The sequence below is a fragment of the Aedes aegypti genome, chromosome 2, assembly GCF_002204515.2.
Source record: "Aedes aegypti strain LVP_AGWG chromosome 2, AaegL5.0 Primary Assembly, whole genome shotgun sequence".
Lineage (NCBI taxonomy): Eukaryota > Metazoa > Arthropoda > Insecta > Diptera > Culicidae > Aedes > Aedes aegypti.
Genome location: NC_035108.1, coordinates 399663421 through 399688339, shown reverse-complemented (window position 1 = coordinate 399688339; position 24919 = coordinate 399663421). Strand labels below are relative to the sequence as shown.

Sequence of the window (24919 nt, the reverse complement as noted above, 5' to 3'; positions counted from 1 at the left end):
TAGGCAAGAGTGCCAATTCGAGCCCATGGGTGACGCCTACAGAGGAACAATCTTGAAGTTTGATTTTTAACTGTTTTACTTTGAGGTTATCTATTAACTTATTGGAGTATGATTCATCAGATCAACATGCTCAATGAATTATATTCTACAAAGTTAAGTTCCAAGAAATCAATGATTACGCTTGTTGATCTCACGGTAAATCATGGATAGCCGACAAGCGTAATTAAAAAAAAACGATGTAGAACTCAATAGAGTTCTTCAATAACCCGACGAAATATTGGACAGCGACAATCTTGTTACACTTGAAAAACGATGGTGTTTGTTCGAGTTTGCTTGAATATGATTTTTTTTATCTTTATTAACGAGATTTTTAGCCTTGGGCTAGTTCATATCGGGACCATGATTCTTTTTCATAAACCTTCGAGATATTACTGGCTACGCCTGTAGTTTCGAAGGCCTGATCTAAATAAAGTTATGGGATAACCGTGAACAATCGTTAGACACGAAACATGGTAGGACAATATCTTATGGAGCCTGTTTCTATATAAACATAATTAAAATCATTAACGTCAGTTAGGTCACTGGTTACGCTTGTACATCTTAAGGCCTGTATTCAAATGAGTTCTTGGATAATCTTACAAAGTTTGACATAAAACTTGAAAGACAATTATTTAAATAAACGAAAAACAGAAAAGTACTATAGCTTTTAATTCCGCTAGAGTTTGTATCCTTTGACAGATACGCGTATTGTGACCTCAACTGTAAGGCCGTCTTCAGTGTCGTCTACTAGATAGTCTAGTCAGCGGGTAATAGAACATTTTTCTACAGTAATTTTGGGTTGCCCTTAGCAACGGGTGTTTTGCAATTTTCACTGCTTTTTGCCTACAGCAGCGATAGTCGTGAGTTTCACTGGCTTCGCTGACTGTGATTGGCTTTGTTTGGCTACTGTAGAGTGAATTTCAGATTTTTCCCAACCCTGCCTTACAGTTTTTTTTTTTTTTTTTTTTTTTTTTTTTTTTTTTTTTTTTTTTTTTTTTTTTTTTTTTTTTTTTTTTTTTTTTTTAATTTCTTTATTAGTATCATTCCAAACATTACATTCATTATTTCTTATATCTAGGTGTTCTGTGTTATTAGACAACACTATCATCCTAATTTGGTAAAACAAATCTAAGATTTTATTAACATTTTGTTAACAACATATTACATTTCATTTGCCGTAGCAGTTCAGATTTTTTACAAGTGAGTTGATTTCACCTGCTTATAAGAGAAAAAAAAAGTTTTTAATATACTTAACCTAGCTTAACCTAAACATATAACGCATTAATCGTGGCAATAGAAGATTGTAACGATTTTTGCCTGAAATTATTGATTATTTTATTTGACATTTGTTCCAATGTTTCAACATTGGATATCCTATGTAACTCATTGGTACTATACCAGGGAGGAAGCCTCAGAATCATTTTCAAAATTTTATTTTGAATTCTCTGCAGAGCTTTCTTCCTGGTATTACAACAGCTAGTCCATATTGGTACAGCATACAACATGGCTGGCCTGAAAATTTGTTTGAATATCAAAAGCTTGTTCTTAAGACAAAGTTTTGATTTTCTATTAATAAGGGGATAGAGACATTTTACATATTTGTTACATTTGGCTTGAATGCCCTCAATGTGATTTTTGAAAGTTAAATTCTTATCTAGCATGAGTCCTAGATACTTAACTTCATCTGACCAATTTATTGGAACCCCTCTCATCGTGACAACATGTCTACTTGAAGGTTTCAAATAAAGAGCTTTTGGTTTATGTGGGAATATTATAAGTTGAGTTTTGGAAGCATTAGGAGAAATCTTCCATTTTTGCAAGTATGAAGAAAAAATATCCAAACTTTTTTGCAATCGACTACAGATGACACGCAGGCTTCGTCCTTTGGCGGAGAGGCCTGTGTCATCCGCAAACAAAGATTTTTGACATCCCTGAGGTAACTCAGGTAAGTCAGATGTGAAAATATTGTATAATATTGGTCCCAAAATGCTGCCTTGGGGAACACCAGCTCTTACAGGAAGTCTTTCAGATCTGGAGTTTTGATAATTAACCTGAAGTGTACGATTTGACAGATAACTTTGAATTATTCTAACAATGTATGTTGGAAAATTAAAATTTTTCAATTTTACAATCAAACCTTCATGCCAAACACTGTCGAATGCTTTTTCAATGTCTAGAAGAGCAAGACCAGTAGAGTAGCCTTCAGATTTGTTGGAACGAATCAAATTTGTTACACGTAAAAGTTGATGAGTGGTCGAATGTCCATGGCGGAATCCGAACTGTTCATTGGCAAAAATTGAATTTTCGTTGATGTGGGCCATCATTCTGTTCAAAATAACCTTTTCAAAAAGTTTACTGATGGAGGAAAGCAAACTTATTGGACGATAGCTAGAAGCTTCTGCAGGATTTTTGTCTGGTTTTAAAATTGGAATAACCTTAGCATTTTTCCATTTGTCAGGAAAATATGCTAATTGAAAACATTTGTTAAATATATCAACTAAAAATGATAAGCTACTTTCTGGAAGTTTCTTGATGAGGATGTAGAAAATTCCATCATCGCCAGGAGCTTTCATATTTTTGAATTTTTTAATAATAGTTCTCAGTTCTTCCAAATCAGTCTCCCAGGCATTTTCGAAAACGTTCTCTTGATTGAGAATATTTTCGAACTCCTGAGTAACTTCATTTTCAATTGGACTAGTAAGTCCTAAATTAAAATTGTGCGCACTTTCAAACTGCATAGCAAGTTTTTGAGCTTTTTCGCAATTAGTTAGTAATAATTTGTTTTCCTCTTTCAATGCCGGTATAGGCTTCTGAGGTTTTTTCAAGATTTTAGATAATTTCCAAAAGGGCTTAGAGCCGGGGTCCAATTGAGAAATTTTATTTTCAAAATTTTTGTTTCTTAAATCTGCAAAACGTTTCTTGATTTCTTTCTGCAAATCTGCAAATTAAGATCATCGTCTATAATCACGGATTCAAATTTTACTTCACATTTTGGAATTGCAATGTTCCTGGCTTCAACAATGGAATTTGTTAAAGTTTCAAGAGCATTGTCAATATCAATTTTAGTTTCTAAAGAAATGTTAACATCAAGATTAGAGTCAACAAACGTTTCATATATATTCCAGTCGGCTCGTAAATAATTGAAAGTGGAGCTGATAGGATTGAGAATCGCTTCATGCGATATTTGAAATGTAACAGGGACATGATCAGAATCAAAATCAGCATGAGTAACTAATTGGCTACAAAGATGACTAGAGTCGGTTAAGACCAAGTCAATCGTAGATGGATTTCTAGAAGAGGAAAAACATGTGGGGCTATCAGGGTATTGAATTGAGAAATATCCTGAAGAGCACTCATCAAATAAAATTCTGCCGTTGGAATTACTTTGAGAATTATTCCATGACCGATGTTTGGCATTAAAGTCACCAATGACAAAAAATTTTGACTTATTGCGAGTCAATTTTCGCAAGTCAGTTTGAAGCCAATTAACTTGCTGTCCAGAGCATTGAAAAGGCAAAAAGGCAGCTATGAAAGTATATTTACCAAACTGTGTTTCAACAGAAACACCTAAAGTTTCAAAAACTTTAGTTTCAAATGATGAAAACAGTTTATGTTTTATACGCCTATGAATGATGATTGCAACTCCCCCACATGCCCCATCAAGTCGATCGTTACGATAAACAAAAAAGTTAGGATCTCTTTTGAGTTTAGATCCAGGTTTTAAATAAGTTTCGGTAATAACTGCTATATGCACGTTATTAGCTGTAAGAAAATTAAACAGCTCGTCCTCTTTACCATTCAGAGAACGAGCATTCCAATTTAAAATATTTAAATTATTATTTGGATCCATTAGAAAAACGTAATCCAATAACAATTTGATTTGTAAATTTTACACCTACTTGGACTGCTTCAGTCATAGTGGTGGCAATTGTTCAGTTAGAAAATTAAAATCTGAGGCAGACATATCATCTGATGATTTCCCATTGGAATTTTCGGTAGACGATGAAGCGGGGTAGGAGTTACCTGTGGCGGTAGGGTTTTTTCCATTTGATTTGAAACAAGTAGAATGGGTACTCATGGAACGAACAGGGGAAGAGTTCAAATTACCTGCTACGATATCGGCAAAGGATTTACCGTGGGTAGATACATTCGAAATTGAAAGATTCGAACGGATACCCAACGGATTAAAATTTGTTTGTGAATGAGCATGATTATGATCTTCCTGGTGGGTATGATTCCTAATCAAGCGATCGTTAACTGAAAAATGAGCATTGTTCGATACTCTACCAGGCAAATTCCGGAAACGACCGTTATCGTAACGGATATTATCCTTCATCTGCTTGGCACGAGCCTCAACGACTCTTTTGCGTGAAATGCATTCCCAAAAGTTAGCTTTGTGAGGGCCCTTGCAATTGGCGCATTGAAACTTTCTGGTATCTTCTTTCACAGGACAGTCATCCTTAGCGTGAGAAGAACCTCCGCAAATCATGCATTTAGCATCCATGCGACAATTTTTTGTACCATGACCCCACTTTTGGCACCGACGGCACTGAGTGGGGTTCTGGTAATTTCCTCCAGGTTTCTGGAAATGTTCCCATGTCACACGGACATCAAACAAAAGTTTTGCTTTTTCTAAAGCTTTAATATTATTTAGTTCTTTTTTGTTAAAGTGAACTAAATAAAATTCTTGAGAAAGCCCTTTCCGAACAATGCCAGATTGGGTTCTCTTTTTCATAATGATTACTTGGACTGGGGAAAATCCAAGTAAATCATTTATTCCATTTTTGATCTCTTCAGGTGACTTATAGTCACTTGAGAGACCTTTCAAGACGACTTTGAACAAACGTTCAGTTTTGTCGTCATAAGTAAAAAATTTGTGCTTCTTCTCTTCAAGATATCTGAGAAGAAGTTCGCGATCTTTAAGAGTTTCCGGCAAAACGCGACAGTCTCCTTTCTTTGCGATTTGGAAGGAAACCTTGATTCCCCTAATGGAGTTCAAGATCTCCTGCCTAAATCCCCCAAATTCGGAACAACTGACCACGATAGGCGGCACTCTTTGCTTCCTCACTTGAATCAAAGAGCCTGGGATAGAGGCTGCTTCGATTTGGTGTTCGGAAAATTTGTCTAGAGCATCGAACTGATTGCTCATTTCAATACAATTATTCATTTCACCCTTGGAAGAAACTTCGCATTCCGGGGAAGCGTCCTTTCTTCCATTCTTGCCACGTGTAGTGACAGTTTTAAAACCCACTTTTTTGGAAGGAAGTAGTGAATTCAGAGATTCACCCTTCCTTTTGTTAGTTGTTGATACCATGTTTAGTTAATAAACGAGAGAGACGTGACCTTCGAGAGGTTTTTTCCCTAGACGGTGTCCAAGAAGGATTACCACCGCTAGCTTTCGCCAACGGGTCCAACGAAAAATCGAAGGCACGGGTCCAAACAAGGATCGTAAAGGGATCAATAGTAGAAAAAATAGTACTGAAAAGTACTGTTTAAGTAGCACTGAAAAGTACCGTTTTTAATTTTAGCACTGAAAAGTACTGTTTGTGTAGCACTGAAAAGTACTGTTTTATTGCTTTAGGTAGTTTTTAAGAAAACTTCCAAGAGCAGAGAGAATTCGTGTACGCACAGCACGAAGGTACGATGCGCACTGGCCCTGCCTTACAGTATTCATCATCAAGATATTACTGGGTAGTTTATTGATCCGAATTCCTGTACTCAAACTCAATGAAGCTCTTAGATAACCCTAGACAGTCGTTGGACTCAAGACTTGATAGATTATGTTTTCCCGAGTCTTCTTGAGTATAAAATTTGTTCATAAACCTCTAAAAGCTTACTGATTACGCCTGTAGATTCAAAAGCCTGTATTTACAAGGTGTCCGCATATTATCTATAGAAAACGTTGAAGGCATGGCCTTATGCAATAAAGCTGAACAAATTCAGCAGTCCTACATGGGTTAATGCCTTAACCTATTATGTATGTACTTAAGCATAAAGTTAAACACACTTCCAAATCGAAAAATTTGTGAAACCAACCTATATGTAACGAGCGATCTTAGCGAACGCCGTTTGACGAGCTGTATGACGGAAGATAAATGTCAGTCTAAATCACTTGATTTGAGCAGTATAATATACTATTCCCAGTCTATCTTAAAGCCAATGTCTCCGAATAATTTTATTTTTCCTAACTAAGTTCAAAGCAATCATTTTCAAATTACTTTATATTTTTTGTTAACATAAAGATGTATTAAATAAGGTAAATGGACATAAATTTTTTTAGTTTGTTTCCAATATGAAATAATCTTTTCCATATTTTGTTGTTCGGATAATTTCCGGACACCCAGTACTCAAATAAACTTTGGTTTATTTACCAATTTCAAAGAAATTTATAACAAATTACATTGTTCAATTACATACATCTATTCGGGGTTTTACAATCACTAAGTTACAACAATATCTAAATGAGTATTCCCAGAGTGAAACCAATAATCAATAATTATAATCATCTTTGAGAAATAAAAACGGTAACACATCGATGAAATAATCGAACATATAGCTTTAAATAAATTTATGATTTATGAATGAAAAACGCTCAAAATTATTCCACCAATGAATGTGACAAATGGCACTACAAAAAATGCATAAATGTTTCCTGTTACTCAATGGTGAGAAAAGGTAATATCAGTTTCCTGTATTCATCAATCCGGTACTTACGCGTCCGTGAGTGTCGCACCATCTTTACGCAACACCCGTTGCACGCCATCAGGGGCGGCTGATCGCGGGGAAGCGCTGTGTAATTGAAGGGATCCTTGCAGCGGGCGTCCGTCCAGCTGTCGCACTCGTAACAATAGATCGATCGGGCTTAGGTTGGCAACGAAAGAAAAATATGTTAGAATTGTATGCAGGGAAGAAAAAGTTATGCACATTCCACATCGATATTTGGCACGGAATTTGAAGTTCTCTGGGTGTTGACTTCGACCTGCTATTCTTACCCGCGACGAAGCACAGTACAACACAATTACAGGGTAATCACAAACAAGGACACATTCAGCAGAGGTTTCTTTATCGAGAAAGACACAAAATCAAACTCATAAATCATTCTAAATAGGAAAAAGAAGGACAAAACCTTAAACGTGGTATGTTGTTTGATTAAGATGAAAATTCTGTCTAGATGAAATTAATTTAAGAATAAACATGTTTTCATTATTAGGCTCGGATTCAGAAAAGTTTTCTATTCCACAGAAACGTATGTTATTTTGTGGTTCATTTAATTAAAGATTGCTGGTCTAGCCTAAAAGAAAGCGTAGATTCACATTTTTTTTTTAAATAATAACACAATATTGTATTTGATTGTATTTTTTTTTCTCGTGTATTCACCAATCTCGAAAAATAGATCTTAAAACTAATCATTTTGACTATTTAAAAATTTGACATCTCATATTTTTAGGTTTTGTCCTGCCTTTTGTCACTGGTTGAAATTTGAGCCACAAACTCTCTCTAATAGACACGCACGTTACCAAACTCATTCATAGCACATATAAACTATTTTTACAGTTCCTAAATTGAGTTTTATACACATAAGTTATCTACAATCTACAGAAAACTATTCTAGTCATTGAATTGTAGCAATACTGTAAATGGTAGTCAAAAATAAACTATCAACTTAGAGCAGAACAGGGAATTCCTAATTGAAAGCTACGTAACGTTTGACATCTGTCTATATAAGAAGTGTGACTAAAAAATTAATGTAATATAATGCGAGATCAATCTAAAGTCAAACATCTCAAAATTGAAAGCTTTTAAAAAATGGTTTTGAGATTTGATTATGAACAGTTTATAAGATAATTACTATTTTTCTCGAAAAATAACTGAAAAATATAGATGAGGAAGATAAAAATCGTTCAAAAAACGTAGAAAAGCTTTTAATTTGTCGGAACACTTGAAAAGGAATGAAAAACATGAACTTCTCTTTTCATGTTACTACTTTCACATATGGAATACTAGAATAAGGTGAGACCACAGTTTGGAATAATCAATATTTCAGAAACATCTGTGGCAGTTAATAAGAAATAAATACCACACAGCGAACCCATAGTCTATTTTTTGCAATTTTGATGATTAAACTTATGTCGAAACATTTATCAATTTCTAGTTATAACAGCTTACAAATTCCATTCAGAATGAGTCGAAAAAATAAAAAAAATCTTGCTCGATAATCTTCGATTTCAATTAAATTTTACACATGTTCCTAGTATAAGCGTTTTACATTAATAAATCGATCATTTTGACTCTAGATTAACATTTGAAAATGGACTATGAGTGGGATCATGATAATCATTATGGTTCTGGATAATTTCAAAATTTTTATGTCATCATCAAAACGTTTTTTTATTAAAATTTTTATTTCATCATCAAAACGTTTATTTATTAAAAACAAAATTTTAAAAATCGACCAGAAGTTGTTCTTGGAAAAAAAAATGTTAAAAAATTTTCCATCATGATACTTTACCCCAAGCATCTATTTCCTATCAAGATTCTATGGTGAAAGTTTTAAAAGTTTTAAGGATGTTTTTTTTTGTAGTTTAGAATTTCAAGTTAATTTTTGAATTTTTCCTGATGAAAAATAGAAAAAAAAATTCAATGATTTTTTTCTTGTAGTCTAAACGGTTCACTACAACTTTTTTTCTAAAATCAACAGCTTTGGAACTAGAATTTTTCAAATTGCATGAAATAGCTCATAGGCCTTGGTGGCCTTTGGGGCCTTCCTTAGCCGAGTAGTTAGAGTTCACGGCTACAAAGCAAAGCCGTGCTGAAGGTGTTTGGGTTCGATTTCCGGTCGATCCAGGATCTTTTCGTAATGGAAATTTCCTTGACTTCCCTGGGCATAGAGTATAGTCGCACCTGCCACACTGCCACAACTGTGGAAGTGCTCATAAGAACACTAAGCCGAAAAGCCGGCTCAGCCCCAGTGGGGAAGTTAATGCCAAGAAGAAGAAATCATAGACCACTTTCAAAAAGTAATTCTTGAGTCAAAATGATCGATTTATCTATGGGAAACACTCATTCTACCATATCGAAAATATGTGAAAATTTTACTGCAAATCGAAGATTGTCGAAATTTACAATTAAAGAGAACACTCAGCCCACTATTTCAAAATGTTTGATATTTGATCATGCATCTTCATCACGCGGAGATCTCATCACTCAATCAGGAAACCGTATACCACACATGATTCTACAAGCAAACACGTTTGTTTCACTTCATCCCACGAGCAGCATCTTCAACCAAACAAATGTCTCGCACTCCAAAAAAAAAACATCTACATACATCTACACTTAGAACATATGAATGGTTGTCCGAAATACATTCTCAGAAGAGCAAATCATCTACAAAAGCTACGCTATTTTAAACAGACAAATTATAAACAATTCGGGCTGATAAACAAATCAAAATGACCGATGGCACTGATGGAGGAAGCAAGTGGCAAAAACACGATCCGGAACCCGCCGGCGATGAGCAACGAATAATCGGGACACATCTATCGGAAAAACTAACTGGCTTGAACGGGGGAACCAAAGAAATGGATATCGTAAAACATATGATTTTTAAGAGCAATTCTCAGAATATCACTAAGCTACATTCATGCAATCATGCACTTATACACGCACCGACTGACCGAAGTGGGTGGGAGTTTAAGAGGAAATTAGTAGGTTAGTTAAACTGGCTTACTTTGGCACTCGGCTGACACCTGTGGAATCCAAAACCAAAATACTCCTACTAGCGCTGGAGGGTTGGAAGCAGGTTATTTTGGAAGACAGGGAAAGAGAAGAAAAAGTTGGTGTGGTGTTAGCGGCATAGTGTATAGATAAATTAGGGGTTATGATTTGTATATGCAAAGAACAGAGTTATGAGGATGTAGAATGTCGTTTGATTAGGTTATTATATGGCTTTGGATAACCAAGTTGTTTCGAGAAATTTTAGTCGCAGTTTTGTAAAAAAATAGTTATTAGTAAAGGAGAAGAAGTGGTAAGAAGTGGTAGTCCCACAAATTAACATAAAAGTACCGTGTTGATTCTAAGTGTCCAGATGCTTCGAATCCTGGCCATCGACCTTAAATCACCCAAAAACTCTTTCTTCGACAACTTTTATGTTAGGAAAAAAAAAATCAGAGACGACCCAGCCACGATCTGAGCCACTTTAATAAAGATAATAATTATAATATGTGTGGAAAATGTAAAATATATCATAATTATGGGTTCTAGGCGAAAAGGAATCGGAATTTAGTCCAACAACACCGTGAAAAAGGCCAGTGTCCGGCTTTCAAAGCAGCCAGCTATTTTATGCACCACGGTACATGCAGTTTCAAAAAAAAAAAAAAATGCTGGCCGCAAAAATAGATGTTATATGGAATATTTTACATTGCACGTTATGTCTGAATCAGCAGATTATGAAAATCGAATGTAGGAAAAGTGTAGCAGTTATGGTTCCCTTTTTGACCATATGTTACATTCGATTTTTACAATCTCAGTTCAGGTATAGCGTGCATCATCAATTAAAATATGTTACTTATTGAAAGATGTTATCAAAGGTTAACAAAGGTCTTTGACTTATTTTTCAGTACCAAATTGGCATGATCTTCTGATTATATTTCCTTAGTTCCCAGCCAGTTTTGGTGAAATTTCAACACAATACCACGAAACTATTCAAATTTCATGAACTATATTGGGAAGCCAAACCAGACGGATGATTCCGGATTTATCCGATTTGATCAGCACAAACCATACCATGCGACACATAATTCTTCATGTTTTTTTTTCTGGCAGTATATCATAAAGCATATTAACACTAGGTGCCCACGATCAAATTTCAGTTAAACCTCAAATTTCAATCAGCCTCAGGCTCAACCGATTGTCAAAACTCTTTGACGTATCTCATGTCCATATTTCGTAGTTTACGCATAGGGTTTTGTGCATAGGAGTGTTCAAATTTCCCCTAGAGTAATTAAACCAACACAAATTTTTTTTGCACGCTGAAGCGGAATTAGATTCGTGTTAAATTTTACCGCAAATGTTATAAATTAGGGCTTGTCAAACCCGACTGACCCTGACAAATAATGCATGTGAAGCAAACAAATATTTCGAGCATCACGAACGAGGCAGATCGTGGATTTCGAGGCGGATTTGTGTACATTCGCGGCAATCCGCGAAAGCAGTGACATGTATTTTTTCGATATTAAGGCCGCACGGGACGTCATCATTATCACCCTATCCATTTGAAGAAGCAAATCCCAAGAACCACTCCATATATCGATGCGAAAAATGTATCACTATGATTCTATATATGTAGTGCACAACCCAATACATTTTCAGCTTCATCGGTTCACTAAAACTCGAGATTTGCTTCCACAAAGTTTTGACGATAATTGTTAGAGTGAGACAAAAAATAGGGAAAATAACACGGTCTACCGTGTCCCCTTAATTTGATTACAGTAGTCTAGAGAACATTATTGAGTAGAAAGAGAAATTGGAGATTAAACAAAAAAACTTATTTTGATTAAAAAAAACTTCAAAAAATCCTATTTTTTAACCTCTTTTCCTTTTCGGCATAAACTGGATTTCACGTACGCTGTGAATATGTTTGAACCAGTGGCGCAACCAAGGGATGGTTTTGGGGGTCAAATCAAACCCCCCCCACAGCAGAAAAAAATATATGAATTACCATACTACAAGCTACGAACACCGGAGAAGAAAGTTATATACTTATAATTTGTAACTTTCTGATTAATAGGCTCGGAAGAGTTTCATAAAAACCTAATTTTCTCACTTTTAATAATAAACAAACTGCAGGCTTTTAGAACGAAGTTTGTCAAACATTCAGGTAGATATATTGGGATTCTTAACAGTGATTTGTTGTAATATCTGAAGCTTCAACAATCTTTCAATTGGCGACCCTCAAAGCACATGAATTGTTGGAGTAGCATTTCTTTTGTTTTCAATGATTACGAATAAAATCCTGGTCCTAGAAAAGCTCAAAGGGGATAGCGGTTCCGTTCTTTAGCTGAAAAATCACAAATGGATACTGTTTCTTCATAAGGGCTTAACTTGTGAGCGATTTCTCTTCATCGATCCTCGCTAATAACTTCGCAAATTTAAAAAAATCCTATATTTCTTGTTCATGAAGCAAGATTTAGTGACTCTTTATCCTTTAGCAAATGTATTTAAGGAACAAAATAGGCGAAGAGTGATTGAACGCTTTCACTAATGTATGTGCATCAAATTAATACTATAAGTGAACAAACAGTTTTTGATGAACTTTTGAACAAACCATAATGAATCAAGATTTGAATCAGCATCAAAATATTCAAATTTCATTTTTTTTTTTGATCGTTTATATTCAAAAAGTAAAATTGATGCTACATTAAAAAAAATAACTCAAAGCTTCTTTCATCTACTACAGGCGTATTTTGTAAAGCTTTAAAAATTGCACCAGGTACATCATACCCTTTTTAACTAGTGATGTAAGTTTATTTAAAAAGGTATGCCTGGAGTGGACGTGAGAAACTTAAACAAGCAAATTTTATTTCGTCGTTTTATATGTTATTCTAGAAACGTATTTTTTTTTTCTATTGACTTCCGTTTTATCGTCCAAAACCCCCCTTAGAGCCAAATTCTGGTTGCGAAACAGAAAAAGAAATTATGGATTACACTCTAAATTTCTTTTATAAAAATCTACGAAAACCCCTAGATTCTCACCTTGTTTGTCTGTTAAACGATGTGCAAAGTGTAGGATATTCAAGTAGGCAATGAACTAATTGGATATTTAAAAGTAGGCTATCAATAGCAGAATAGGGCTTTTTATCATTTGTTAATCATTAATCCTCGAGACAATAGATATATAACATAATTTAGTACTGTACCATTTTTTCCACTATACACAGCTAAAAATATGTTGTAAATTTAAGTTTATTTTCATGCACATATTTGGAGCATCAAAATAAACCTAAATTTCAACGACCAATCCATTATTTTTCAATCAAATTCACTTTAAATTTACACGATCATGTAATATTCAACCATTTATAGTTGAAAATTGGATGTATATTCATTGAAATTTACATGATGCTGTAACAACACACGAATTTGATTTATTTTTACAGTAGACTTCAGTTTACATCACATTGAAAATTAAATATTTTTTTCTGTGTAGTTTGTATCCTTTGAGATATACGCGGATTTCGACCTCAAAATGTTGATATACGCCGTCGTAATTAAATGACCCTCTGCAAAGACATGTTCTGCTTACGAAAGGTTTCTTGTTCATGTTTACTGAACTCATTTGATATGTTTTATGCCGAAAAACTACATGTTATCACTTTGAAATATGATTTAGGAGTTCTTTAAGTTTTTTTTTAGGCTAATTTTGAAATTCTATAACTAATCAAAAATGTTCTTTGGATTACTGCCACCAAAATAATGTTGAAAAAACTACATGTCATTGCTCTGTATCTCGGTTCATAGACAAGCAGTTCAGAAAAAAGGTATTTCTTAGTTTTTTTTAGTTATATAAATTTTGAATGTAAACAAAAATTTATATTCCTGCTCAAATATGTTCATTGCACTTTTACAAGCAAATTGATATCGAAAAATGTCTAATATGTTTCACTAAATAACATTGCAGTAGAAAGTTTTGAACTAGGACGTTCATAATAAAAGATAAAAATGATCTAGGTCAATTACAAGTAATCTAGATCAAAATCAAAGGGATCAAAATGTAGTGCAACTTATTCAAATATTCATTGTCGAAAACACCAAATCTCTAGCATACATTTCCAAAGTACTAGAGATTTAGCTGTCGAAATCAACGACCTACCCAAATTTTCCCCGTCAGGGATGCTCGAAACATTTGTTTTCAAATACATTTGTAATTCTTCTTTATATTCACGATTATTCGAATCTGATAAACCAAAAATAGTAACTATTTCGGTAAGATTTGACACGATTCTCGTGCAATTTTAGTTAACAAAAAAATGTATTGGTTCAATTGCTCTAGTGAAAATTAGAACACCTCTAGAGGCTAGGCTAGGAATAGTTTCTCACATTCGTACAAAACATGAGGATATGGACATGGGATACGTGAAAGAATTTAGAAAATCGGTTGAGCTATCTAGCGATCCCAGGCCTCCGCGTTATACTTTTGTTCGCGGGGCTCCTAGTGTTAAGTAAACTATGCAACAAATGGTCAAGTACTTCCGGGATGTGCTGCAGCGGATTCTGGGTCCCAGAAAAAGGACATCAATCCAAAGGTGTGTAGCATCAGTGTCTCCCTCAGAAGTCGCAGTTACTTAGATACGCAAAAAGTAACAATTGCATTTGTTACTGTCCTTTTTTGGGGTCCTGAAATCGGCTTTGGGACATCTTAGAAATACCGTAATCCGGGATAACATTGATCAGCGGTGCAACATTGATCGTATAAAGTTTGAATCTACATTTTTCGTTGAAACATTTTCAATACATGGATGGTGCTTCTCAATTTTATGTTTGTAAGTTGATAAAAATTGACTTTTGTTCATGCGAAATTTGGTCAACTTTTTGAAACTGTGATTTATAGGACTATGATTTTTGTCTCACACGAGTTCTGCAAACGACATGAGCAAGAAAAATGCTTTAGGTACTAAAGCGGCATAGCCGAAAAAGAGTCCATTGTCAAAAATTTCGTAAGTATGTTCTAATTGAAAAATTAACAAATTTCCTTAAATAATACAGTTCTTACTTAAGTAATCAATAACTATTTACTGAGGCGTCCGATTTGAAATTGGTCTTTAGTAAAGTTGTAGCTGATGAATGAATCTCACAGTATCAATGTAGCTCTAATCCTCAAGAGCACATGGGCAAAAACTATGACCGATTGAATGAATTGCTTGCTTTTCCCATAGTAATTCCCAAATAAACTTCAAAGGACTTGTGCAGTCTCAGTTTTCATCCAAATGAGTTCAAATTTTGGGAGGACACTCAGAATTTGATCTATAATTTAATGAGCGGTGTGCAGCAAAAACGATTTTTTGAACCACTCTAATGGATTATGTTATACTAACGACGGAAAACAAAAAGGTTAATGGTTGATGTGCCACGTGAATTTATTTGCAATCATCTGATTGATGACCTTTCACAAGGGTTCAAAATAGTTCATGTAACTTGAATAGTTTTGTAGTGTTGTGTCAAAAATTCATTAGAATTGGGTAGAAACTGTGAAAATTACAGCCATCACATAAATATTATTGCGAGAGATAGGTAAGAGATTGAAAGGTTGATATTGATAGAACTTTCTCAATAAAATATCACTTGAGATATTGACGTGTCGTCTCTTAGTCCTAGTTACTGTTGATCCTAATAGTTACTGTGAAACCAACAGTCGAAAATTTCGTAACGTATCTTTTTATACAGAATCCATATTCTATTTTGCTGAGTTATACAGTGTAACACAACAAGACTCGATATTAGACCTATTCATATTTTAAAAAATGTTTGGATATTTCTCAGTCAACCAATATTTCGATTTTGCATGTCAAAATGAACTTCTGGTCAAAATTTCAGTCAATTTGAAGACAATTTAGGTGTGCTTCAAATATATTATATGTTTTTGGGCTGATTTCAAGCTTTAAAAATAGCTACGAAACGGAACATCAGAAATATCTCTACATAGCAGTTGATTCAATTCTACGAACTTTTGTCGAACACAATTTTATGGTTGGAGCAAGTTTTAACATAGTTTGGTTGAGGTTTGCGCAAATCATCAATTTTTGGGAGTGTTTTCTCTGAAAAACATGCATGTAAGAAAATTTCGGATTTTCAATTTACAGAACATGATGATTATACATATCTAAGACTCAATCCCGTTAAAAGTTATAATTTATCTTACAAAAACAAATTGTAAAAAATGAGAAATTAGGAAGCACATTTGTAAATCCGCTGTGGGTGAGCCGAGAGAACCACCGTGAGCTTTGAACAATGTAAAAAATGAACACGTTAGCACCTAGGGGATGCGGACTCGAATATTTAGGTCGTTTAAGGCTAAGTAGCCCGTCATTCGTTTTGGCAACAATGATGACTTTTCAGCTTGCATTTCAAAGTGATAAAACTCAGTCGTGATAGTTTACATTGACTTGAAAAAGTATCACTGTACGCGCTTACATGCATAAAGTATGCTGATACTTTTTCAGCTGTGTCAGTGCAAAACCAACTGATTTTCTTTGATTCAAAATCGTAAGATGAATTAGCAACAATCATCAACGGCGCGTACAAATTTCAATGACGGCCTACTTCGCCTTAAATTGAACATAATCTTTTCCACGAGTGCGAACCGTTGTTTGTTTGCTTGTCTCGCAGGAAACCACTTGCAAATTGCACTTTTAAAATGCTTCACACAAAGCATCATCAATTCAATGCAGGCGATACACCTAATAAACTGAATTCATCATAAATTTCGAGACGTATGTTAATTGGAAACATATTTGAGAAATGTTGGAGAAGACTTCTGCATAATTTGGACCAAGCACAACTTTTATTTAACAGTTGTCATTGTACAACATTTTTAGCGTGATAAAATCATGACCGAACATTCCTAGACATACTCGGATCATTTTTATGAAAATTTTTGTTTGGCTGCTTGTTGTTTTTCAGTTCGCATCTCCCACGTTAGCACTGCTTTTTCTCAGTCGATGATGATGATTGTTTTCAAATCGTTCGGAATCGTCAATGATCATTGCGATCAAAACAATTATCATTCGGAAAAAAGCAATGCTAACTTGTTCTATTCATTCATTCGTCGGTACATGTGTCATGTGCGATTTAACAATAATCAGGTTGCGATGCGGTATTCGATCTTTGGGCATTTTTTTTAATTTATTGCCTCAAGCCACATGTAAGCTGTTGAGGTGACACGGGAGACCGTGTTATTTTCCCTATCTTTTGTTTGTTTGTATTGATTGCTCTAACAATTTGCATCAAAACTTTGCAAAAGCAAATCTCGAGTTTAAGGGAACCGATATTTTATGGGTTGTGCACTGGATACATAGAATTATACGTTAAATTTTTCACATCGATATATGGAGTGGTACGTGAGGTTTGCTTCTTCAAATGGATAGGGTGATTATGATGACGTCCCGTGCGGCGTTAATGAATTCATAGATTTATTACTTTCGATTTCCGTTTACTAGGGCCTGAAAAACTAACGCCAATGTGTGTTTTTCATACCATATATTTTCAGAAAACTGTAATTTCTGGATACTAGGGAGAACAAATCTCTATCAAACAATGTTAAAACTCAATTTAATCTCATTAGCGTGTTCAACAAACTTCAACAGAATAGAATTAGCTTTCAAATGGTGGTAAGACCAAGTGGTTGTGATGTTCCACATGCTAGTTATGATTTTTCAAACCTTAAAATAGGCCCAAAAACACATTTTTAACATGAAGCATATTAAAAATCTTTATCAAATTAACTGAAAATTCGACCAGCCATTTGTTCTTTGCATAAGAATTCCGAATACTGCTTGACCGGTAGATTTCCAGACATTTTTTTTTTTTCAAATATGAACAGGTCTACTCGATATGTTTTTTACGATATATCGATGTTTTAAATTCATAAAAGTATTAGGAATGGGCTGACAACTTTTCAATAGGTGTTCGATTTTGTAACCCGTGTTTTGATCAATTGGATATGCATAAAAGCCAAAAATTTTGAAAGAACGACGGTTTCACTGAACAAATAAGTTACATCAGTGAATGTGACAATTGAGGATAATAAGGAAACTTGTGTTAGAAATAGAAACTTGAGAGAACGTAAGCAATACTTCACAAAAAAACGAACTACACACTAGCGAATAGAAATAACAATAAATAATCAAAATTAACTTACACGGAAAGCAATTGTCCGACGAACTCAGCTGAACAGATGCGATGACAATCACTACGGCGAAAGTATCAAACATAACAATGGATAACTAATAACGTATTTAAAAAGTGTTACTCAAAATCGTCATCGAAGCTTCAACAATAAAAATAATAGTTTCTGTATTCATGTGACTTGAGCTCGTAATTACAAAAAAAAAATCTCGATGAATTATGTAAAAATAGGATTTAAAAGAAAAATGTTGGTTATAAAAAACAAACATTGAAATCTATTCATGTCGTCCAAGTTATTAGGAAAAGAGAACCCGTAGAGCAGGGCTGCCCAACGTACGGCTCGTGACTTCATTTTATGCGGCCCGCGAAGAGTTTTAAGACTACTCATATCTAGCCCGTTGACTACTGCTTTAAAGTTAGAACATAAATAGCACTATTATTTAAACTTCCAATTGTATTTTAAGTTCAGTATTATTATTCAATACGATAGCTTTCAATTCTTCTGTTTTTTATCATGAATCATTCAAAATGATCTAATTTCAAACTTTGATAATACTGGACTTTTGCAGCACTCTTCTTTGAAGTTAATAAGTGTTAAAAAAAATTGTGCAAGTTAATCTAGCTAGTGAGAATCACTTTTAGGATGATAATAGGTTCTGGGCAGAGTTTCCACATAATCCTGGGTGGATTTTTGACCGAATTCTCAACAAGATTCATATAAAATCCAGGACAAATACCTCACAGATACAAGAACAGAAATGGATATTATGAGATTATCCTTAAAACAGTTCTTCAATATTATGAAAATTTATTGGCTTTTATCGGTGAATGCAATACTGTACTCAAAGTGAAAGGGAGTAACGAAAGTAATGAAATGACAAGATGGATAGAATCGCAAGCGAGCGACGAGAGAAATGAATAGAAGTTGAAAATTTGTTTTTAACAGAGGGCCATATGTGTGAACAACACAATCGAAACGACAAATCGTTGCCTAACGTCCTGGTCTTGAACGGCTAGATGTTGTAGTGTTGGTCACTACTAACACTAGACAGGCAAAAATTTGTCGCCTCGACCTGTTAACTATATTGTTCGGCGTATATAACAGTTCTATCGATCGTTGGCATATTTTCGGAGATTGATACGAAATGACGTTACTTATTGGATTTTTCGCGTCTAATCTCGCATACCCCTAATTTGCCCAAGTGATCCTATTCGAACTGACGTTAAATTTCTTTGCCAAATTGATTCTACATTTATAAGGTTTAATCACCGCATGACTTTAATATTATGAAAATTTATTGGCTTTTATCGGTGAATGCAATACTGTACTCAAAGTGAAAGGGAGTAACGAAAGTAATGAAATGACAAGATGGATAGAATCGCAAGCGAGCGACGAGAGAAATGAATAGAAGTTGAAAATTTGTTTTTAACAGAGGGCCATATGTGTGAACAACACAATCGAAACGACAAATCGTTGCCTAACGTCCTGGTCTTGAACGGCTAGATGTTGTAGTGTTGGTCACTACTAACACTAGACAGGCAAAAATTTGTCGCCTCGACCTGTTAACTATATTGTTCGGCGTATATAACAGTTCTATCGATCGTTGGCATATTTTCGGAGATTGATACGAAATGACGTTACTTATTGGATTTTTCGCGTCTAATCTCGCATACCCCTAATTTGCCCAAGTGATCCTATTCGAACTGACGTTAAATTTCTTTGCCAAATTGATTCTACATTTATAAGGTTTAATCACCGCATGACTTTAATATTATGAAAATTTATTGGCTTTTATCGGTGAATGCAATACTGTACTCAAAGTGAAAGGGAGTAACGAAAGTAATGAAATGACAAGATGGATAGAATCGCAAGCGAGCGACGAGAGAAATGAATAGAAGTTGAAAATTTGTTTTTAACAGAGGGCCATATGTGTGAACAACACAATCGAAACGACAAATCGTTGCCTAACGTCCTGGTCTTGAACGGCTAGATGTTGTAGTGTTGGTCACTACTAACACTAGACAGGCAAAAATTTGTCGCCTCGACCTGTTAACTATATTGTTCGGCGTATATAACAGTTCTATGGATCGTTGGCATATTTTCGGAGATTGATACGAAATGACGTTACTTATTGGATTTTTCGCGTCTAATCTCGCATACCCCTAATTTGCCCAAGTGATCCTATTCGAACTGACGTTAAATTTCTTTGCCAAATTGATTCTACATTTATAAGGTTTAATCACCGCATGACTTTAATATTATGAAAATTTATTGGCTTTTATCGGTGAATGCAATACTGTACTCAAAGTGAAAGGGAGTAACGAAAGTAATGAAATGACAAGATGGATAGAATCGCAAGCGAGCGACGAGAGAAATGAATTCATTCACCGATAAAAGCCAATAAATTTTCATAATATTAAAGTCATGCGGTGATTAAACCTTATAAATGTAGAATCAATTTGGCAAAGAAATTTAACGTCAGTTCGAATAGGATCACTTGGGCAAATTAGGGGTATGCGAGATTAGACGCGAAAAATCCAATAAGTAACGTCATTTCGTATCAATCTCCGAAAATATGCCAACGATCGATAGAACTGTTATATACGCCGAACAATATAGTTAACAGGTCGAGGCGACAAATTTTTGCCTGTCTAGTGTTAGTAGTGACCAACACTACAACATCTAGCCGTTCAAGACCAGGACGTTAGGCAACGATTTGTCGTTTCGATTGTGTTGTTCACACATATGGCCCTCTGTTAAAAACAAATTTTCAACTTCTATTCATTTCTCTCGTCGCTCGCTTGCGATTCTATCCATCTTGTCATTTCATTACTTTCGTTACTCCCTTTCACTTTGAGTACAGTATTGCATTCACCGATAAAAGCCAATAAATTTTCATAATATTAAAGTCATGCGGTGATTAAACCTTATAAATGTAAAACAGTTCTTCGAGAAACCTGCGTTAGATTTTCGCGAAATTTCACAGAGGATACTCACATAAACCTAGGAAGGATTTTTAAATTATGATGAGTGAGATTGTGTCAAAATTGTGAGCAGAATATCTTTGGCATGCTTCTAATACAAAAATTTGAGCAGGATTTACAATGGTTGCTTTTAAATCCTGACAAAATTTTGAACACAATTCCTTCGCAGGATCATTATAGAATTCTTACTAAATCCATGTCAGGATGTTCAAAAATAATTTACTTTACAATTGTTTCAAAACAAATTTTGTTTTCCTTATTCGTTAAATATCCGCACAATATTATTTCTGAAACATGACCAGCGGTTCAAAAAGATAGGGCAGGCCTGCTGTAGAGTCTCAATGAGAATTTCAAAAACGGTGCAATTCATTAAATTCAAATTATTTTTCCTAGAGGTGGCCATCTTTTAGTTTAAGTTTTAATCATTGAAGTCAGTTGAAAACATTATTTGTTAAATGCTTACAAAGAAATTGTTAAATTACAACGATCATTTATATAAAAATATCAGTTACATATTACTTTAGTACTGTCAGAAAAGACCTTATCTACATACACTATAGAAGTACTATAGAAAAATGTGAATTGAAAGTATGAAAATATGGCCTGTTTGGAAAATCAATAGCCACTACAAAGTTTGAAACCACTTTGCCATATTTATACATGCAACAGCTGCTTTACGCGCGTTATATAGCGTAGGACATCACATAGGGATCCTTGGATTTTGAGTAAAGGCAGCAATAAAAACAAAAATATCAATCTTTGAGCACAAACCCCGCCGGCCGACAAACCGTTATCCCTCCCCCAATGGGTGGCCACTTTCGTATGCTTGGTCCATTCGTTTGTTTACATACAAAGCTTACGTTATGTTACCGAAGTCTCACATCTGTTTGGTGAGTGTATGAGAAACTCATGCTCAACCGAAAGAGTCCTTAAATGTTGAGATTCGAGAGAGATTGGTGAGAATGAGCTGTGACGTTTGGTGCTCACGATGATGATGAAAGGATGAGCTCACGATATAGTGAGATTTTGAATTATGAACCTCTATTGGCTACTTTGATTGAAAGGAAACTTTCTCAAATTACCTATCGGAATAAGAATCCAATGTTTTCGATCCATTTTGCCGATGATTGGTTGGTTTCTAGTCGATACAAACGTAACTATACTACGAGATTTCCTGGTTTTCCGGAAACTTTGACGATCCTACTCCAACAGGACTTTTTTGTGTCGTTTAGTTATCAACAGCATAAAATATTCACAGCTCCAATTTTTCGTTGACTCAACTGGATCCGTTTTTCGTTTGTTCACAGAACATAGTGACTATCGCTTCGCTCCATTGTTTCCTTGCCTCCTGGAAGATTTTTCTTTTCCTGTATCGTTACGTGCTGCTTCCGTCACAACGGTTCTGTAGATAGAGATAGGTGCTACACGTACAGAGAAAACACTGATAGGGGAAGGCGGGGCAGTATGGTCATACGGGGTAAAATGGGCCACCCTTTATTTGAGCTTAAAACACAGATTTTGATCTCAATAACCTTAGGACCTTATAAAGTATGCTTCAATTAGTCACCACCGTGAAAACTAGGCAAAAAACTGATTTGGAACTTCATATATCGATAAAAATCTGAAATGTTGATGCTACTACGAAAATCTTATAAGATTTTGGATGTGAAAATAAGCTTTGCATAAAGTTTTGTTTATTGACTTCAATTTTTTTCACAGCAGTTCGTTCTTCCATTATTCATAGGCATTATGTGCACAAAATTGTATAGATTCTAAAATAAATTTTCAATAAAATATAATTTATATGAAACATCTAGGAACGGGGCAATATGGTCATAGCCGGTCAAAGCTATCTTATCACAAAAAAAGATAACCAAAAATGGCATGTCATTTTAGCAGTTTAATTGCAATATTGTTATCGCACGTGATTTCAATTAAAACTAGAATTTTTAACTGGTTAAACTTATTTGAACGACTATGTTTGAAAACTGAAGCTCTTAGAACCATGATTTATTGAACTGTCAGCAAAACATACCATTTCATGATTCAAATCAGACTTCAACCCAGTTTTTGTACTAAACTCTATCATACATTATTGTCTTCTTCTAAATTAAGCCTTGCAAATGGTTTTCCAATTAAAATAATAAGATTTAGTATGGTGGCTCATATTGCCCCGTAGGGGGGACCATTTCGCCCCGTATAGTATAGAGTCACACACAAAATAGTGTTTTTCGAAAATGTTCCCAAAAAAAATTCTAAGTAATCTTTTTACCAAAATACAACTGTGGTATGAAAGGAGATGCTTCAAACTACAAATTAAGCTTATGTATCGATTAAATTGTATTGTTTTTCTATGCTTTTCAAGAACTTTTGCTTAGGTGGACCATACTGCCCCTATTGACCCTATTCCTTCCGAGCAGAAGAAGATTCGACGACCTTCTGTATGCACAACACTAATCGATAATCACAAGCTGCTGGTGTTTCATAAGCTTAGTAACTTTTGAAAAGATATTCTTTATACTCGGAATCACAGTAGGCTAGAAGACACATTTTCACATTCTAATGCCAATCACATCGATACGTTTTCCGTAACCATGTGAATGAGTGCTGCTCGAAATGTCACTTCGATTTTTCACCTGCCGTATCCAGAATTTTTCCTTCTTTTTGCTACTTAAAAGAAGCGCTTCAATTTAAAAGCGCATTTTATTTGATTATTGCACTTCAGCCTGATGGCCATGCCAATACTCGGAACACTTGTAAAATGCAATCAAAACCATATTCATCCCGTTTTTCACTTCCCAACCTTCAACATCCGCAATGCGACATTAGAGCAGCAAATTTTTCCGTCCCATTTTCGTCACCACGGGTAAACCAAAATTTTCACTATCCGTCGCCTACTTGGACGGGTATTAAATCCAGTTTTCACTATTCGAATTGAACTTTTCAAAGTAACCGATGACCATAGCAGTTAAAATTGACGATATTTTCCTAAAACTCGGTGGAAAATTTGACTAGTAGAGTAGAGAAAGTTTCTTCTTATTATTTTCGCGAAAAGTGCTTGTACGGAGTGAAGAGCACTCGATTTTCAGCTAGGTCAGCACCAACGAACAGCAGCGACGAGAGTGACGACGTTTTGATATAGTCCCAGAGATCAGAAATATGCTTTCGCCCCGTCGTCGTCGTCCACACGGGGTTTTCGCGAAAGAGTGGCTCGATCTATCGATTTTGAGAGCGAGATGTGTCGTCATGAGTGGGGCTTGTTGGATGGTAGCTACAAGGTGAGCGAATGGAATGCTATATGGGAAGAGTACTAATTTTTGACCTACAATAATGCCGCGCCAATTTTCGTAACTACGCTACGGCTAACAAGAATTCGATGCCAATTTTAAGATTTTTATACAAAGTAGGCATAAATCGTATGAATGGATCGGAAACTAGTGCTTGGTCGAAAATTGGTGCTCTCCCCCTGCATACTATGGATACAGAACAGCATGGTTGGTTGTTTGCTGTGTGTACAATGCGATGTCAGGATAGGAAAATAGTTTCCCGACGGCAGTGAGATACTTTCCGAGTGAGCTGGCGACAAGTGAGATTTTCGCGACGTGAAGTTTTTGAGTGTGTGGGTTGACATTTTCCGGCGGTAAGGAAATTCTTTGGTTTTCGGTTGAAGTTGTCTAATGAAAGGTTTTGCAATGCTCCATATAATATACGGTATGGAATGGCTTTATTTAAGACATGAAAATATATATTTTTGCAATTTCTGACCGTAATAGGCTGATTTTCATCACGCCAATCTGTCATGAAACGGCCTACTTTCGTGCACTGAAGTATGCAGTGCGGGAATAGTCATTACGCAACTGAAACCAGTGCTGTAATGATTCATTACGCAACGCTTTCTCATTACGCAACTGTTTTGAGTTGTGTAATGAATCGTTACACAACTATTTTTCAGAAATTGTAAAATGATGGTAAATGCATTCCGATATTATTTCTG

At 35.1% G+C, this 24919-nt stretch overlaps 1 protein-coding gene across 3 annotated transcripts in view; it reads right to left on the bottom strand.

Annotated features, from left to right (window-relative positions):
- The window catches only part of LOC5577540 (protein quiver), a 45845-nt gene extending 21781 nt beyond the window's left edge, over nucleotides 1-24064 (bottom strand). For 2 of the 3 annotated variants that reach the window (XM_001656506.3, XM_021847110.1), the window contains exons 1-4: nucleotides 23729-24064; nucleotides 22008-22327; nucleotides 9770-9823; nucleotides 6754-6900 (exon numbers count right to left, since the gene is read on the bottom strand). In XM_001656506.3, coding sequence (XP_001656556.3) covers nucleotides 6754-6900; nucleotides 9770-9823; nucleotides 22008-22041 — 235 coding nt within the window. In that variant the 5' untranslated portion in view covers nucleotides 22042-22327; nucleotides 23729-24064. Of the gene's footprint in view, nucleotides 1-6753; nucleotides 6901-9769; nucleotides 9824-17953; nucleotides 18005-22007; nucleotides 22328-23728 lie in introns of all 3 variants that reach the window. The other variant, XM_021847111.1, reaches the window with a different exon arrangement.
- Between the last annotated feature and the right edge of the window lie 855 nt (nucleotides 24065-24919).